Source organism: Hevea brasiliensis, chromosome 1, assembly GCF_030052815.1.
Source record: "Hevea brasiliensis isolate MT/VB/25A 57/8 chromosome 1, ASM3005281v1, whole genome shotgun sequence".
Classification (NCBI taxonomy): domain Eukaryota; kingdom Viridiplantae; phylum Streptophyta; class Magnoliopsida; order Malpighiales; family Euphorbiaceae; genus Hevea; species Hevea brasiliensis.
Window position 1 is genome coordinate 124,863,711 of NC_079493.1, and position 18,798 is coordinate 124,882,508.

General features: G+C 32.1%; 1 protein-coding gene and 1 pseudogene across 1 annotated transcript; one reads left to right on the top strand and one right to left on the bottom strand.

Annotated features, from left to right (window-relative positions):
- The first annotated feature begins 1,326 nt into the window (after positions 1-1,326).
- On the top strand, positions 1,327-1,803 carry LOC110634299 (S-protein homolog 2-like). Its single transcript, XM_021783241.2, has one exon. It carries the CDS (start codon positions 1,327-1,329, stop codon positions 1,801-1,803), a length of 477 nt encoding a protein of 158 aa, XP_021638933.2.
- Positions 1,804-3,141: 1,338 nt separating this feature from the next.
- LOC110634283 (uncharacterized) lies at positions 3,142-15,549 on the bottom strand (annotated as a pseudogene).
- Between the last annotated feature and the right edge of the window lie 3,249 nt (positions 15,550-18,798).

Genomic DNA, 18,798 nt, shown 5'->3' on the forward strand with positions numbered 1-18,798 from the left:
CCTTTAGCCCACTCCAACTTCTCGGTTGCACCTAACTCTGTTGAAGACTTTGGAGACTTCAATTTACCCTTAACATGACTTAGACCTATCTTTTGCTATTTCTTTCTGCGTCTGGAAATGAAGGGTGAGTGGATATTTTAAGTAATTTATCTTTTAACGGGATTGTTACATTTGGTTGATCGATTTAGCTGTTGCATTGTGAAGAACTTGGTACCCTCTTGTGAAGTAGAAGGGCAGAAATCTGCAAACGTGCTACAAAGAATATGAAAGTAGGGATGTTTATAAGAAATGACATTAACATTACATTGAGTTGCTTAAATCATCAAGCCAAATGAACACACTGAAAAAAAAAATGGAAATGAACCTTTCCAGGCTTCAAGAGGCTTGAAGGCAGAAAGGTCCATGATTTAATGATATTTTGCAGATGTGCTCTTGGAAGGCACTGCAGTCAACTTGGCAGTGGATACAGCAACCTCTGGCTTTGATGAGTAGTTGGGCATGCCTGGAACGCTAAAGGCAATATCTGTCCGTTGATTGACATTTAAATCTCTGTAGAAAAGGATCAACATTTTTTATATTCTTAAAAGTTTTGAATTGCCATTGATCTTTACTGGACAAAAGGATTGATTATTTAGAATATTGCTAAATTAAATACTTTTTACCAGCCATTAATGCTTGAGATTTGAACCTGACTTCTAACGCAATATGAAACTGATTTTGGCACCTTCATAGGCTATAATTGAGCAGGTTGACATGGGTAATTCAATTTTGTCATATAATTAGTCAAACAATTACACAGAAATGTAATTACTATTTTTTTTTATAATAACTGAATTCAATTAAAAAAAAAAAACCGACCCATCTGAAGCAGGAATATGAATATCTCAGCAAAGCAAGAATTGAATTGCCCATATAAATATTGTAAACTGCTTGTCGTTTGAGGAGAATTAATTCATTCACTTAAATTATCTTTACTTCTCTTAATTAATGAATAACAGTCAATCAGTTCTATTTTTATTTTTCAAGATCAAAATACATAAAAAAAAGGGCAAAAAGTAATAATAAATATATAATTAATGATATTCAAATTATAAAAGGAATTTTTTTTATGGAATCATATTGACATTATTATCAATTAACAAATCAAGAATCAAGAAATTATTCTAATTATGCTTTTAATTGTCTATAAATTAGAGGATTTGAATTTATAATTTCCAAAAAACAAAATTACTGATGGATCAACAAACCATACATATTATCTATAAATACATGCAAGGAACTCTCCTAGGCTACAGTATCCTCAATATCCATCCATTTTTAAGAAGCATGGTTCCAACCAGCTGGGCTCATTTGTCTCTCTTTTTAATCCTAGCAATAATAAGCTATAATCCAGTTCTTGCATGGCGACCCACACCCACGCTAACAGCAACAGATAGTAATACTGATGGGCTGTTATGCTTCAAATTCAGAGTTCATGTCATCAATGGCCTGAGTAGCAATAACAATCCGTTATTGCTGCACTGCGAGTCCTTGGATGATGATCTTGGGAACCATACACTCTACGTGGGAGGGGATTTCAATTTTAAGTTCGGATTGAAAGTATTGGGAGGAAAAACAATATTCACTTGTGATTTTAAATGGGATTTGAAGCATCAGCATGTGTTTGTTTTCAGGGATAGTATAGAAGCCTCTACGTGCTGCGTTGGTGATGATAATTGCTATTGGCGAGCACAAGATGATGGGATCTATTTTAAAGTTGATGGCCAGCAGAATTGGGAGAAGCAATATGACTGGCTTCAATAGTTGCTACTTTTAGTTTAAAAAAAAGTGTTATTTTTAAAGAATGAAATAAATAATACTTTGTTAGAATAAAATTTATTATAGTTTTTTAATATATATATATATATATATATATATATATATATATATATATATATATATATATATATATATATATATAATATTTTTATACCATCCTTTCAAATACATTTATATTATCTATTAAATTACATTAAAAATTAGTTATGAAGTTAAAATAAAATTATAATTACAGAAAAAGAATTAAAAAAAATATTTATGTGGCCTTTCTTTTTTTATATATAAATAATATAATATATTTAAAATATTTGTATGACTTCATTGATCATTGGTCTTTGAGGTATGCCTGGGTTTATAAATTCATTACACTATCTCACTCTTTCAGGCATGGAGGCTTTAAAAAAATTGTGGGGAACATGAGAAGCACAGGAATATCATTTGATCATTTCTAATCAACATCTACAAATCCAAGAGAGAGAGAGAGAGAGAGAAGCATAAGAATAGTAGTGAGAGAAAGGCAGAGTAATGTGGAGAAGATGAATTCAATAAAGTAGTCGATGTTTACATGCTGACTGTTCTCCTGATAATCACATCACTCCTCTTAAAATTTTATCCAACTCTATTTCTGCCAAGAATCTGAATGCTCATACGCATCACACAAGGCTAGAGCAATAAAAGAAGAAAAGAATGCTCCTACACTACCAAAATCACAAGAATGCCAATAGGCGATTTTTAATTTGTTCAATACAATATACAACATGTTTCAGCACAAGCATTTGTATCCTATATATATATAATCCTTTACACCCCATCACTTGAGATATTCCAAGCATTAGCTCTAAACTTTTCTCTGAAGTAACTATCTCAGTTTTGACTCACTTCCCTTGCTTGTAACGTCGAAAGAGAGAAGAATGATCGTGGTGCTGTAAAATTTGGATGCAATTTTAAATATACCATCACAAACAAACAATTCCTAAACAAACATAAAGCTTCAGACAGTGACTAAACTTTTGAACAATTATTAACGCATTACATTTACAGCCAACAAAATTACCATATGCATAACCATATTAACATTTTTTCTATTAAAAAAATCACCTTTAATAGAGCTTCCAGACAAATGATCGTCCCTCAGTTTGAAATTTTCTGGAGGTGCTGGCATGGAACTATGAATAGCTTCATCTGCAATAAAAGATACATATCATCATCTATGCGTCTATAACCAAAATATGCAGGTGAAAAAGCAAAATTGCAATAAGAACAAAAAATTAACACAAACTTTTTAGAGAAAGCCATGCCATTTGGTGGAGAAATATACCACCACCAACGTGCTTATATAAAAGAGAACTATTTATACACACAAAAACATTTCAACACAAAGATTTAAAGCAGAGATATTCAAAAAGTAAACATGCTCCCTTTTTAGTTGAACGCTACGGCACCAGTTGTGCCACTTCAATAACTTTGCCATATGAATGTCAAAAAATCAATTGCAGGGGCCAAATTGTTCCACCCAATTGGCTTAACAAGTTTAAAAATAACAATAAAGTTCAGAATTCCCACAAGTTGGAAGAGACAAAATAGGTCAGTGCACCACCACCACAAAGGCCGCCGGTGCCATTGTTATGAAAACATGGATGATCATCGATATTTTGTTATTGGAACTCTTGGGAACACCGGAGCAGAAAAATTGACGCAAAAGGGACATTCACAAAAGGACATTAGGAAAATTATTGAAATTGTACATGGATAAAATAACTGAAAAGCACCGGAGCTTCTAGTTATTTATGAAATTGATTGCCATCAAAATCTCTAGAGCAATCAACTAGAAAAGGAAATATTTTGCACAAGCTAACTTTATGACAAAGATGAAAACCCTGTTACCAGGCGAAATTTTCCAATAAAAACAATTGTCAGAATTTAATTTTATTGAAGCACAAAAATAGCTGATTAATATTCTCAGCAAACAAGAAGAAAACAATTGACAACCAGGAAAAGAAATATATAGGTCACCCTGCTCATTGAACAACTCGCTTTCATTAAAGCCATAGTCAGAAGGATGACCCTGCAGATATCGCATTCTTGACTTCCTCAAGTCTTCTGCTGTCCAATTGGCAAGTTCTCGCTCATCTTCTGCATCATCATCTCCTTCAGAAGTCATCGCCAAAATGCAGTCAACCAAACTCTCAGTTCCACGACTTTTCCTTCCAAACTTTAACAATCGTTTAAACCCTTTTTTCATCCTTGTGTGGCTGATTATGTGATGAAATAGAAACTAGAATAGGTTTCTGAGCACTTCCCCACTTCTTCCTCATTCAAGCTGCATCAGAGTCTGTATGGGTAAGAGATTGAGAATTCCATGAAGCAGGGTTTCCAATTGGGGAGTCCACAGAAGCATCAATGTCTGAGATCTCGTGTGGGTAAGAAAATGGATTATGCATGCTGGAGTTCCATGACAATGGGCTTTCTCCAGGTGAGCCTTGCAAGGACCCAACAGCGAGGAATGTGGAAGGAACAGATGCTGGCAGTTCAGCAACTGAAGAAGGATCAATTTGAGAAAGAGATCTCAAAGAATCACTATTCTCAGATTCAGACATCTCATCAGATTCCCCGCTTAGTCCCTGTTTTCCATTTTCAGTGTTAGCAGAATCTTCAACCTCAGTTGTTTCTAGCTCCTCCTCCTCCTCCTCCTCCCGGTTTTCCATTTTGCTAAGTTGACTGAATTTTCCGCCTCAAAGGGATATTCTTCAAATGCTTCTTCATTTTCCAAAGCCTCAGATACCACTGAACCTTTCAGTTTGACAATACTAGTTTCAGCACCAGGACCTATGCCATTACCCTTCCGAAGGAAAGGCTTTGACTCCACATTCTTTGAAAATTTTTCATATGGTCCCTGCTCAATTTGTTCTTTATCAAATTTTATTGGTGCCAAAACTACCTCATCAGAGTTCAAAGTAGGCAAATCCTTGAATGTGGCAGGACTAGTAGAGCTTTTCGTCAAGAACTGAGAACGCCGAGGCTTTTCTTCCTTTACGAGAGGTGTCCCTTCAGTTGTGCTCTTGCTGTGGGCATAAGTCCTCACCTGTGTGCCATTTGCCATTTTATTGACTCCAGAAGACGGCTTTGTGTTCTCTTTTCTGAAATCTGAGAAATTTGGAACTGATTGTGCAAGAGGATTTTCTGATCGAACTCTCCGCCTCCCAGAACTTGGGTTGGAAATTTTGACTGAAGACCGTGGAACTGGTGCTGCTGCTGTTGTACGAGGTGTGGATGAAGACAAATTTCCGTTTAGCACCAACTTCTTGTTTTGGGAGCTTCTAGAAGCGCCATCCACTGTAGACACCTCACCCAATGATCTATCTTGTTTATAATATTTTTGTTCCAGAAATTCAGAAGGATCTTCATCATCCTCAATCTGAATAGAATCCACTAGATGCTGTAAAAAGGAGAATCTTACCAAATGAGGATTCTCTGAAATTCCAATAAATAAAAATGAAAGCAACTGTACAACATCCATCAACATCAGAACTTAATTCTCAAAGATATTGCTGAAAGATTGAATACCGGCTCTCTCTTGATGCCAGAATGAGCATGCTATATTCTGAGCTTCTCTGCACGTTGACAAGCACTCGACACTGAATTCAGTCTCTCTGCTGACCAAGAAAATTTGGCCTTCATTTCAGCCCTATTCCGCTCAAGGCTATCCTGCATGGCCTTTAGCTTGGCCTCCTTCTCTGATTTTTTTGTACACCACTCTTCCCTCAATTTTGCATCTCTTTTCTTCATGTACCTCTCATAGAACTTTCCTCTAGCGTCATCTGAAAAACTAAGCTCAGAGAAATTCTGTCTCAGTGAACTGCCATAGTCCTGATCTACCGTCTTCATTGGTGGAGGAGTGCTAAACATGGCATTATCACTAGCACTCACAATTGATTCAACCCGTCTTTTTATCCCGACCCTGTGCCGGAGATATTTCCACTGCTGTTGGCTTTCTGTACTGCAAATTTATTGCCCGTTCAACCTGCAACTCGGCAGGCTTGCTTCTCCTTGTAGAAACAGATTGATCCCCAGGAACCCGAATCTTGTGCTTGGCAAAAAGCTTTTCAAGCTTATTTGCCTTCATTTTCAGCTCATCATTGAGCTCCTGATTCCCCTTAGATTGCCTTACCCTCTGAACTTGCTCTACTAACGGTGCTGATACAGTACCAAAGCTCTCTTGACTCTCAGATATCTTATTGCTATTAAAAACTGGCTTGTTACTTCCATAAGTAGAGCTAGTCTCATCTCTTCTACCTTGCACCTTTACATGTTCACCTGCAGAAAAAGGTTTGTGGAACTTCCTTCTTGGAACTTCAAGATCTTCCGATTTTGTTGGTTCCTTCGCAGACACCACGTCTTTCTTTCTCACTTGCTCGACTTCACCAGTAGATGATCTCCACTGCGGCTGAGAAGCTGACTGATCACCATCAATCTTTTTATATGACCGTTCCCTTACATTCACTCCAAAACCACTTTCAAGCTGCCCTGAAAGGGATCGGGTATGAGTCTGAGAACCCCTTAACCGTGACTGACTTGGTGGCTTATCCCTTATTTTAACGCCCTCAACTCTATTCCCGGAATTAACATCCACTGCCCAGCCTATAGAACTTCCAATCTGAGACTGCAATCTAGCCAAGTTGTTCCCTCCAACAGTCTCCACTCTATCTGAATAACGTCCCAACTTTCCCTCAAAACCCCCTTGTCCTTTTCATCTGCTACTCTTCTCCTCTCCACCCAAGTTCCCCTTAAACATCTCCTCTCTAAACCTCTGATCAACACTGGCCAGCCCACCTCTACCTGTAAATAACCTCAGTTGGGCCTGAGACCCTACTTGATCTTTTGAATTCACCTCCCCCTTCAACCCCACCTCCTCATCCTTCCCCAAAATTCTACCAACATGTGTCTGCAACTCATCCTGATCTTTGAATCCAGAAACACTCTTAACCTCAGCCTTAACTGAACTAGCTGTATCATTCAACCCATTCTGATCCTTAGAATCTGCAGATGAGCTAGAAAACACGTTACTTTTGCTTTGGGATACAGAAAATGAAGAGGGGGTACACAAAGGGCTATCTGTACAATTATTGTCCTTCTTGTCATTGCCTAGGTCAATGCTCATATCACTTGCACCACTCCATCTCCTCAATACGGCCTTTTCAACAGCAGGTGCTGAAGATACATCAGAAGAGGGTCTCCTCAGTTCTGTAGATTTCCCTACAGCTACAGGTTTACCACCAGAGTTCTCCTTCTGCTTATTCTCAAATAGGTTGATCCTGTCCTGCACACTGAGCCGCCTTGCAGGTTGGCTTGGTTAACTAGGTGATGAATCATCAATTGACATGTCAGATCCCCATGAAGCCCGGACCACTTGCTCCTTAACACCTGGCTTCCATGGATTGGTCAGGTATGGTCTTCTCTCGCACAGTGAGAGAAATCTGTTACAAGCTTCACTGCAGAAAATACACAACACTCCCATTAGTTTGGAACTTTTGGATGAAAAAATGTAACTAAAAACAAAGAAAAAGATGAGAAGTACAAGAAACTTGGCACCTGGAGAACACAACAGGAAACCTTGTAACTACTAAACCTGCCATACTATGACAGGCAAGGTTGAGAAGATGAGAATTTTATCTTTTTTAATATCAAAATGAGATCTGATATCAACTATTTCTCCTCAATTTTTATTATAAGCTTCCAATATAAGAGGATTTTAGAATCTTGCTAATTTTGATCCAGAAAGATTCCTTCTTTGTCCAACATGGACAATTTTTATAGCCTACAAACCGAAATTGGGCAGCATGTGAACATTTGCAGTGGAGATATTCTAGATCAAAGAAATCCTTCATTTCACATCGCTTGTGAGTTTTCCACTCAACCACATCAAAGAAACACTATATTGTTTCCCTCAGCTCTACTTAATAGGAATTAAAAAGTACAGTTAAATCGAATCCACAATATGCATACAAGCACATGCAGTCAATATGGATAAGTAATAATTAGGTTTGAAGGATTTTCCAGACTGCTTACTTCAAGCAATGGGTGCCAAAACAATCTGAAAAGAGCTGGAGCTCTGACACAGTATCAGGGTTAAAACCAGCTGCTGATGCATGAGCAAGGGAAGTGGTTAGATCCTGCTTAACTGCAGTAAGCCGTACATCAATAGCCCGCAGAAGCTCCTTCCTGCACGCAAAACAAAAATAAAATCAGAAAGCCACTTTGAGGGAGAGATGAAGCATAACACAAATCTGTTCAAGCATGTGGATTGGCTGAATCATGGAGCAAATGGCTTGTTTTGTCATTATTATGCACAATTTATCGCCTATGAATCATCATCGACCATCCACTTCAACATAAGCCATGGTCCATAGCATTGCTACTATTTCATAGCAGTTAAAAAATACGCTAACAAATCCTCAGAAGGTCATGCCTCAGCCTCTTAAATTCACAGTTTAAGGTAGCATTTTACAGCTAGTAAATTCTACAAAGCACAGTATATATGAAATATCTCAGATCCAATGCTGAAGGAAAAGGGGCTTCATAACTTGATAGTTCATTCAATTAACAAAATGCATGTTGCAACTCCCCATTTCTCATAAATTTCATGATTTAACAGTAAAAGCTAATCAATCAATGGCTGAAGATTACATCAAATATTCAGCATTCCTTAAAATTTCAAATTTCATTTGGAAGATGAAATCAATAACTCAAACAGGTATAAAGATCTTCAAAACTAGTCAAAACTTTTAAAAAACATAAACAAGCATGGATATACCACCCTTCTCCAACAAAAAATTAGAAAAGGGAATTTACTTCGTTGCATCAGCTCCTGCCACCACTCCTGGTCCATCCCCACCTGGAGCAAGTTATCCAAACCCTAAGTCAGTATATGCGCTACATGTACTTTATTAGGTTCACAGAGATAATTTCAATTTTATCAAATTTCAGATATTTCTTCGCATAAGGAGAAAAGGTTCACAAGATTTACTTAGAACAATGGGACTTGTGATTTCACAACATTTTCTTCTGTAGTTGGTTTACAATTGATGCAATAACATAGAGTTACAAAAGCAGTAACATAATAGCCAGCACAATCAACAACATTAAAAACCTGAGCTTATTAAATGGTTTTTTTTTTTTCATTTTTAGATTCATGTCAATTGAACTTCCAAGGTCTCTTACTTTGCAACGTGTTTTGTATGTCACATTCGCCTCACAATAATTCATTCAACTCAACCTTTATGCATCATTTTCCTCTATCCAGCTAATTTCGGGCTGCATCTTTAGAAAGCTCTAAAGCCACAAAAGCATTTCTCAGTACTTCCTCCACTGTGAATGTGAATGAATCAAGACACAAGCAGCTTGAAAAGCAAGTCAAGCCGAGTTTGAACTTCATAATATTCAAGTAGCACATAAGCCTAGTTGAGTATATAATTTTTATACAATCTTGAATATATTTTGTAGTAAATACCATATTTGAATAATACAACTCAACTCAACTCAACTAAGCCTTTATCCCAAAAATTTGGGGTCAGCTATATTTGAATAATGATTTAAAATATTTACCATTTCACCCTATGTAAATAAAAATAAAATACCAATTCAAGCTCACCCAATTTTTACTTAAAAACTTGACCTAAAATTTTAACTATAATAAAGTTAAGCTGAGCTCAAGCTTTGCTAGTCATAGATATATATTTGATACTTATTGAAGAAGAGTTGAGATTGTTAGAAATGCATATGTGGGAGATGGCAATGGGTAGGGCACTAGTAAAAATCACCCTACCAAACCCAATAAATATTTTCAATACACAAACTCGTCTCAAACCTTATTGAAATTCATCCTAAGCTACCTAAAACCCATCCCAAACTCAATGATTATTACTTGAATAATAGCCCGAACCCATTTAATATTATATTTTTAAATTATTTATTTTTTAATATTTTTTTATTAATAATTTATATTTTAAAATTTATAATTTATATTTTAAAATTTATAATTTCATAAAATATTTAAATTCGCTTTTTAAAAAATATAATATATAAAAATTTATAAATATTATTATAAAAATATATATTTTATATTTAGTTATTTATATAAATGGATTCAGGTTTCTAAATCTAAATCCATCTCAAATCCGATTATATACTAGTAAAATACGTCTCAATAGAATTCGTTTGATTGAGTACCCGAAAATAGCCAACACGTTGTCATCCCTATTTGTGGGAAGGTGAAAGTGTTGTTCATTGAAGATGAGGAAAGAGAGATTTAGATGGCTTGAACATCTAAGCTTTGCTAGTTAAAGATATATATTTGGTATTCAATGAAGAAGAGTTTGTGCAAACCATCTAAATCTCAATTTTCTCATCTTCAATGAACACTACTTCCCCCTTCCTACAAATGAATTGTCTAACAATCTCATACAAACCATCTAAATATCCCTTCTCTCATCTTCAATGAACACCACTTCCACCTTCCTACAAATGGATTATCTAACAAATCTTAATTCTTCTTCAATAAGTACCAATTCCACCTTCATATATATCTAAATTACAAACCATGTAAATATCCATTTTCTCATCTTCAAGGAACACCACTTCTTTCTTCCTACAAAAGCATTGTCTAACAATCTCAACTCTTCTTCTTCTTCCGTAAGTACCAATTCCACCTTCATAAGAATGCATTGCTTGTCATTAGACCCGGCGGTCAGGTGCCAGTCTCGTAGTGTAGAAGGTTAAGGTTTGAATATGGACAACCTCCATCCACTTATAATGATTTCCAAATTACCCAAAAAAATATGCAGTGCCTAAACAGTAACAAAAACTCCCACTATATTATAACCTTGATTTCTACTCAATATCATTTACATATTAATATGAACATTCAAAGCCAAATGTATCAAAAAAGAAACATAAAATCTTATCTCATTTTTGGAAAAATGTGAAGCTTAGATATTTACATGTGCTTTGCTTTGTATGGAGTACAGAAAATGATATGTGATGAATAGGGGTGGCTAGCAAGCCAAGCTATGCTGGTCCAACCAATACCTGGTTGACATTTGTGGTTCATGCTCCTAGAATTGAGGACCCAAGGCAAGACTGAACAGCAGGGTCCTTACCCACAACCCCACACACCCCCCCAACCCCCAACCCACAAACCCCCCACCCCCCGGTTTCAATTCTTGTTCAATTTGGTTTGAGACAATCCAACGGTTGAAAATTTTTCAAAGTTTTTCATTTTTTTTTTCAAAGAAAAAATTCCAATTCGAAGTTGACCAACACAATTCCAATCCAGTTTAAGAGGGAAGGGAAATTTGTCTGGTTCTGGTTTCAACCTATGGAGCTTCAGTCTAGGTTAAACCAGGCCGATTCCAAGTCTGAGCCAAACCATGGACAGATGTAGGAATGAGAAGCAAACCAGCAGAGAACTACAATCAGTACCACCCTGTAAAAGGATCCCAGTTTCATCAAGCAACTTCGCTTTGACCACTTTATTCCAATTTTGCCAATTATCAAAAATAATTCACCAATCACACAAAATGGCAATCATGTATACACAGTCTCATACCTTGCCATCTAAATCACTATAAATCACGTATACAGTCTTATAACTTGACACAACTCTTTTCAAATGGGCGAACCCACTTGGAGGATTCTAAGGGTTGACAACTAACTGGGCAGTATCCAAATAAGCTATTTTCACTTGCATCAATCTCCTCATAATAAACATGCAAAAATTCATTAAAGAAGAATGAAAACAAGAAAAATTATAGCTCACTGACATAGATTAGTATATAATAGTTATCTTTTCCATCAGTTATGAATTTAGATGCACACGACCATAAATGCATAGATTCCACGCAATGACATTTGACTACAGCCAAACTGTGCATGTATTTTCTTTCCAGTGGAAATTGAATGCCCTTGAAAATCCTAAAGCCACTCAAAATTCATGAACTTTTATAGAAGAAAGTGTGTATCAGGATTCAGGACTTTAGTATTTTCTTTCTTTATATAAATGACTGCCCTATATCTATATTGATACAAATTTAATCCATTATGCAGCCATTTTAGCTATAAATGGAAGATTCTAGGACTTGTCATGGCTAATTTATTATTATAAAATTAATTTATCATTTTATGTAAATTATTATATATAGAATCACGGTAATAGCATTTAATTACTTAAAAAGATAAGAGTTAATGAACCCATTTAGAATAGCATGTAAGATAAGATAATTTAAGGAATATATATATATGAATGAGAAATTTTCAATTTCTCTTTTATTTATTAAATATTCTAAATGGGTAAATTTAAAAATTGATTGCAAAAACTTATCTAAACAAGCAATACACTAATTAAACAATCCTAAAAAATTCGTAATTCTTTTAATGTCATAAGAACTATCAGTTAATCTAAATTTTATAGAATATTTTATATTTATTTAATTAATTTTGATGGACTTCAAATTGATATCTTATAATTTTTTAAATAATTTTAATATTATTTAATTAAATTAATTGATTTTTATATAATAATGGTAACAAATCTAATATTTTTAGATATTTAATTTCATCAAACACTAACAAAATGAATTTAAATAATATATAATTAGATTATAAATAGATTTAAATTTATTAATAATATACATGGCAAATTAAATATTTCTTTTAATTTCTTTTTACATAAAAAGAAAGTTATATTGAAGTTAAAATTAAAATATTTTTTAAATAAAACTCATTTAATATAAATATATCACTATATTAAAAAAATTAGAGATAAATTCGAATTTTAAATCTCTTAAATTCATTTTGAATCTCACTGAAAGAAGATCAATGCATTTTGAAATGGGTATTTAAGTAATTTCACTACGAAATCTGGGTGATGTCAATCGTCTACATTCCCCGAACAGTAGACTAAAATTTAGCGGCTCGTTTTCAAAGTGATGGTGAGGAATCGGAAGCCGTTTAGTATTTTTTCTTTTTTAGGATTTTCTTTATTAATTTTTATCTAAAAAATAAATAATGTGTAAATATTATTTTATAATATTATTTATTTATTACAATAAAATATAATAAAATTTTTGTTCTTTTTTTTTTCTTAAAAGCGAGTTAGTTAGTTGATAAAATGCTAATAAATTTTCTTTTGTGATAATTTTTTAAAAAAATCTATAATTCTTACTTGAAAGTATTTTAAATATATTATTGGAGACACTTGAGTGATTATTTTATTTTTTTAAATCTATTTTTTTAAATAAAGATTATTAGAGTTTGAATCTAATTAAAATGAATCTAATTAAAATTAAAATTTTTATTTTAAGTATTTAATCATTGATTCATTGGACTAAGGTTTTGTTTAGCATTGTTATTAAAATTATTAAGGAAAATATTTTTTTAAATATATTAATTAGAGAATATATTAGCACTCATTTGAAATCTAATTCTTGACATATTAAACTTTACCATCAAAAAACATCTTTCCTGACAAAGTCATCTGTCCTGGCAAGGAATTTAATCTTGTAAAGAACAGCTCAAATCCGCATAGGATATTTAACCCTGTTTACTCAAGGCTATGGATCCCCTCTTGACTGAACAACTATCCCAACATATAACCAATCTGAGCCAACACACGCCAAAATATCCATACACAGTACAGATATGTGAGTGGTATCAAACTCAAACCGCCCATATAAGAGACAACCATGTCATCTCAGGTCTGAGGAGTATATGCACTAGTATGACACAGATAACATTTTATTGACTCGAGTAAACGCCATGTTCATATTATCTGTTCGTCACAAGTTCGACCTACTTATCATATGAGTACTCACTGTGTTTATTCCGATATCTCATATCAAATGGTAGGAGACTCACCATTCCATATACATCAGTATCTCATACTGATCAATGGAGATAAACAGAGGTGACAGCTCTTTGGATATAATGTGCCCACCAAAATATCCTTTAGCTATGAACTCTGATTTATAGCAAATGTTTCATATATTCTGTCACTCATATTTTTATCTCATAAAAATAGAATATATAACATATTGCTAATAGACAATTTCAAATAAATATGATATGAAACATACAACATTTAAATGAAATGTTAATTGCCATTAAAATATTTACAATGTCATTTACAAGGTACAAGATTAGTGTATGCTCCAAGGCACATACAACTAACATTGAATGCCCTTGAAAAATCCTAAAGCCACTCAAAATTCATGAACTTTTATAGGAGAAAGGGTGTATCAGGATTCAGGACTTGAGTATTTTCTTTCTTTATACATAATGACTGCCCTATATCTATATTGATACAAATTTAATCCATTATGCAGCCATTTTAGCTATAAATGGAAGATTCTAGGACTTGGCTTTTTTGCAACAAGATAAAAGAGTATAATTAACCACTAGAGAAGGAGAATGAGAAGGAAAAGGAAGAGTTGCACACCTAAAGCATCACAAAGCTGATCTCTGCCTCCCTGAATAAAAGACTTCCCAGATTTAGTAATGATCCTTATGATTATCAAACAACTGTCCTCTGCTAGATAAAACGGCATTATTACCTGAGAGTAGATTCTCTGTGCTGCTTCCAACTGAGACGTCTCTGCATCAAATGTATTGACCATCTCCAATACCTCAGGCGTACTAACAAACCGCACAAATCTCAGTAACAGTAAGCACTATAAGTAACCTCTCAAGGGTTCCTTTTGTGAACCAAGTCTCAGCATTTTTATGTCTTTGAACTTCAAGCTTGATTGAAAGAACTGCCTGTGCAACCTGCTCTTCAGCAACCTTTAACTGAGTCACAAATGGCTTTACTAATCCTGAAGCAAGCTTCTCTGTATTTCCATTACTTGACACAAACAATTCGCAACTGCCAAAAGGAAAAAGTAAAAATATCAAAAGCTACATATAGAAAGACAACTAGAACATAAAAATCAAAGAACAAACATCCTCACCGTGAATGCTTTGGGGACAGTTGAAACACAGCATAGTCAAGAGGCATTTCACTTTTCATTTTCTCTCTATAATATTTACGCTATGACTTTGTTCTCTAACCTCCTCATAGAACCAGATGTTCTCCCCTATGCGTGAAACCAAGATCCTCCTATTCTTCGATTAATAAAGTCCCAGAACTGGCAGAACTTTAATATAAAAAATCCTGCAATGCAAATTTTCCGAGGAAAAAAAAACTGAATTAGCAATTTGGCAATTGAATGAAGTTAATCAAAATGTGAGTTAAACTCCAAATATGCAAATCATAAGGAAACCAATACTTTTCCTGTCCTCATTGCAAATCCAAGTGTAAGGAAGTAAAAAGTAAATAATTATCGCGAATAAGTAGATAATGGTCAAAATCCACTAGTTTTTCCAGCCAAAGGCTTCCCCAAAAAATAGCCATGGATCTTAATCCTAAAACCTAACTCGAAAACAAAAATGCACCTGAAATCAACTGCAACTCAAAAACAGAAACTAGCAGTTTATAAGGAGTAACAAAAAGAATCGCAGATCTGATTTCATCAAATTCCAACCCCAAAATCCCCACCGAACCAAACCCACTAACAAAACAATGGTAAAACCAAATTCAAATGCCAAACTAAGCAAAACCCATTCACATAGACGCACAGGAGTACTTGCCCACATAAGAATGTACAAAAATTGCAGTGAAGAATCCAAAAACACTAGCCATTTAAACACAAAAGTTTGAGAGAAATGCAGGTTAGATTATACCTGAGAAATCAATCAGTAAGATCTCGGATTGGTGAACAGGATCCTACGTTTTTGAATTTTATCTATTCTTTCTATATTCTATATTTGTGTTCTTATCAGATTATATCTTTTGGGTTTTGGGTTTTTTCTTTAAGCTCTAACATACCAGAACAATGACAAGATGATTTTGCTTTACTCATTTCTCAAATGCCAATCTTTTCTTTTTGACTTGTGAGTAATTTAATTTTATTTTATTTTTTCAATAAAGAGAGCTAAAGCTCTAGAAGACAGTAATTTGAGTGGCTTTAACTACATTTGAAAGACTCTGATTTCTACTGTTCTAAATTACCAAGAGCCCATTGACTGACTTTAAGCAAATTTACTATACTGTCCTCACCATTCATCAGTTTTTTTTTTTTTTCTTTTTTCCTCTCCTCTGTGATGTTTAGTGTGATTTCAATAGTGACCATGGAATAAGTTGTTTGAGAATTTAAATTTATAAGATGAATGTAAAATACTTTTAATTTTAATTAAAAATAATTTAAATTTAAAAATTTAACCAACTATAATATATTAATTCAATAATATTATATAATATATAATTTTCGGAGTATTATAAATCCATGATATATCTTTACTAGTTAATTATTGATTTATATTTATCATATTATCTAAAATTACAATATACTGATTTTTTTTATTAATTCAATATATAAATTAAGTTATACAGTGATATATTAATATCATGTACAACATTGTAGCTTAAAATTGGTAAGCATATAGTTAGTGAGAATATTTTTTGCCATTTCATTTATATCCAAAAATGGTGGATTTCATTCTAAAAAAAAATGATGGAAAAAAAATGAAAAATTATATTATACTCCTGAGATTTTATGTAAAATTAACAAATGAAATTGTCAAACTAATAATAACGTGATAACTAAATGAAATGTAGTTATAATTTTTATAAAAAAATATTCTTAATACAAAAGAAAATAATTTTTTTATGAGACTCATCATTATTAATTTATTATTATATAATTAATTTATTATTTTATGTAAATTATTATACATGGGATCACAGTAATAATATTTAATTACTTAAAAATATGAGCGTTAATGAACCCATTTAGACTAACATGTAAGATAAGTTCGAAAAAGGATATATATATATATATATATATGAGAAATTTTTAATTTCTCTTTTATTTATTAAATATTCTAAATGGGTAAATTTAAACATTGATTGCAAAAGCTTATCTAAACAAGCAATACAATAATTAAACAATCCTAAAAAATTCGTAATTCTTTTAATGTCATAAGAACTATAAGTTAATCTAAATTTTATAGAATATTTTATATTTATTTAATTAATTTTGATGGACTTCAAATTGAGATCTTATAATTTTTTAAATAATTTTAATATTATTTAATTAAATTAATTAATTTTTATATAATAATGGTAACCAATCTAATACTTTTAGACATTTAATTTCATCAAACATTAATAAGATGAATTTAAATAATATATAATTAAATTATAAATATATTTAAATTTATTAATAATATACGTGACAAATTAAATATTTCTTTTAATTTTTTTTACATAAAAAGAAAGTTATATTGAAGTTAAAATTAAAATATTTTTTTAAATAAAATTAATTTAATATAAATATATCACTATATTAAAAAAATTAGAGATAAATTCGAATTTGAAATCTCTTAAATTCATTTTGAATCTCACTGAAAGAAGATCAATGAATTCTGAAATGGGTATTTAAGTAATTTCATTACGAAATCTGGGTGACGTCAACTGCCTACATTCACCGGTAACAGTAGACTAAAATTTAACGGTTCGTTTTCAAAGTGATGGTGAGAGATTGGAATGTCGTTTAGTATTTTTTCTTTTTTTGGATTTTCTTTTTTAATTTTTATTTAAAAAATAAATGATGTGTAAATATTATTTTATAATATTATTTATTTATTACAATAAAATATAATAAAATTTTTGTGCTTTTTTTTTTCTTAAAAGCGAGTTAGTTGATAAAATGCTACTAAATTTTCTTTTGTGATAATTTTTTAAAAAAATCTATAATTCTTACTTGAAAGTATTTTAAATATACTATTGGAGACACTTGAGTGATTATTTTATTTTTTTAATCTATTTTTTGAAATAAAGATTATTAGAGTTTGAATCTAATTAAAATTAAAATTTTTATTTTAAGTATTTAATCATTGATTTATTGGACTAAGGTTTTGTTTAGCATTGTTATTAAAATTATTAAGGAAAATATTTTTTAAAATATATTAATCAGAGAATATTAAAAAATAATTTAAAATTAAATTTAATAAATTTTTATTATTAAAATAATAAAATAATTTTTTTAAACTAGTTTTTTTAAATGGTATTTAAATTTTGCCTTTTCTCTGTAAAATAATTTTAACCTTAAATTTTTAATACCACACAGACAGTAAGACTAAATGATGATTCTTTTATGAAGCATTTGAAGAATACTATGGTGGATTTTTTTTTTTTTTTACAAGTATGATTTGGAATTTTAATTTTCATTATGATAAAAGACTATATGAATCAAATATTTCATATTTTTAATAAAAGAGATTGAGGCATTTATGGGATTGACAAAATTGAAAGAGAGTAACCCTGCCATGGAAAAACCTTCACCATCTTCACTCATCATGAAAAAGCAAGAAAAACCCCTTCTTTCCAAATAAAATATCAGCCATTAAATTCCATGCAAAATTTGGATATTTATTTATTAAATGACCAAAACCTTTTATTGATAAAAATAAACATAAGAAAGACTTGCACCAAAATTGCTCACTTCCTTCACATTGTAGGACATTACAGCTTGTGTTTTTATTTATTTTTTTTTTCTTGTAAATTATGAGCATTTTCATTTCAATGAAGTAGTTGGAATTCTCTCACTAACCACATTAACTTAGCCATTAATTGAATCTAATTTCTTATTATAACAAAAATATTGTTGATTAATTTCTTATTAATTTATTTAGCTATTTGGCAAAAATCAACTTTGGACCTTTCTAAATATTTAATTGTTTCCATTGTCTACACCATTTTCCTAGGCATCAAGTTTTTCATTTTTTAAGTTTTGTTTTCTCTTTTTTAAAATATTCATTAAAAAAAGAATTAATAATTTAATAATCAAATATAAGTTTCATAATGATATTTTTAAATTCTAAAAAAAT

Excerpts from the sequence above, each read along its gene's own strand:
- LOC110634299 (XM_021783241.2), top strand. The coding sequence starts at position 1,327 with ATGGTTCCAACCAGCTGGGCTCATTTGTCTCTCTTTTTAATCCTAGCA.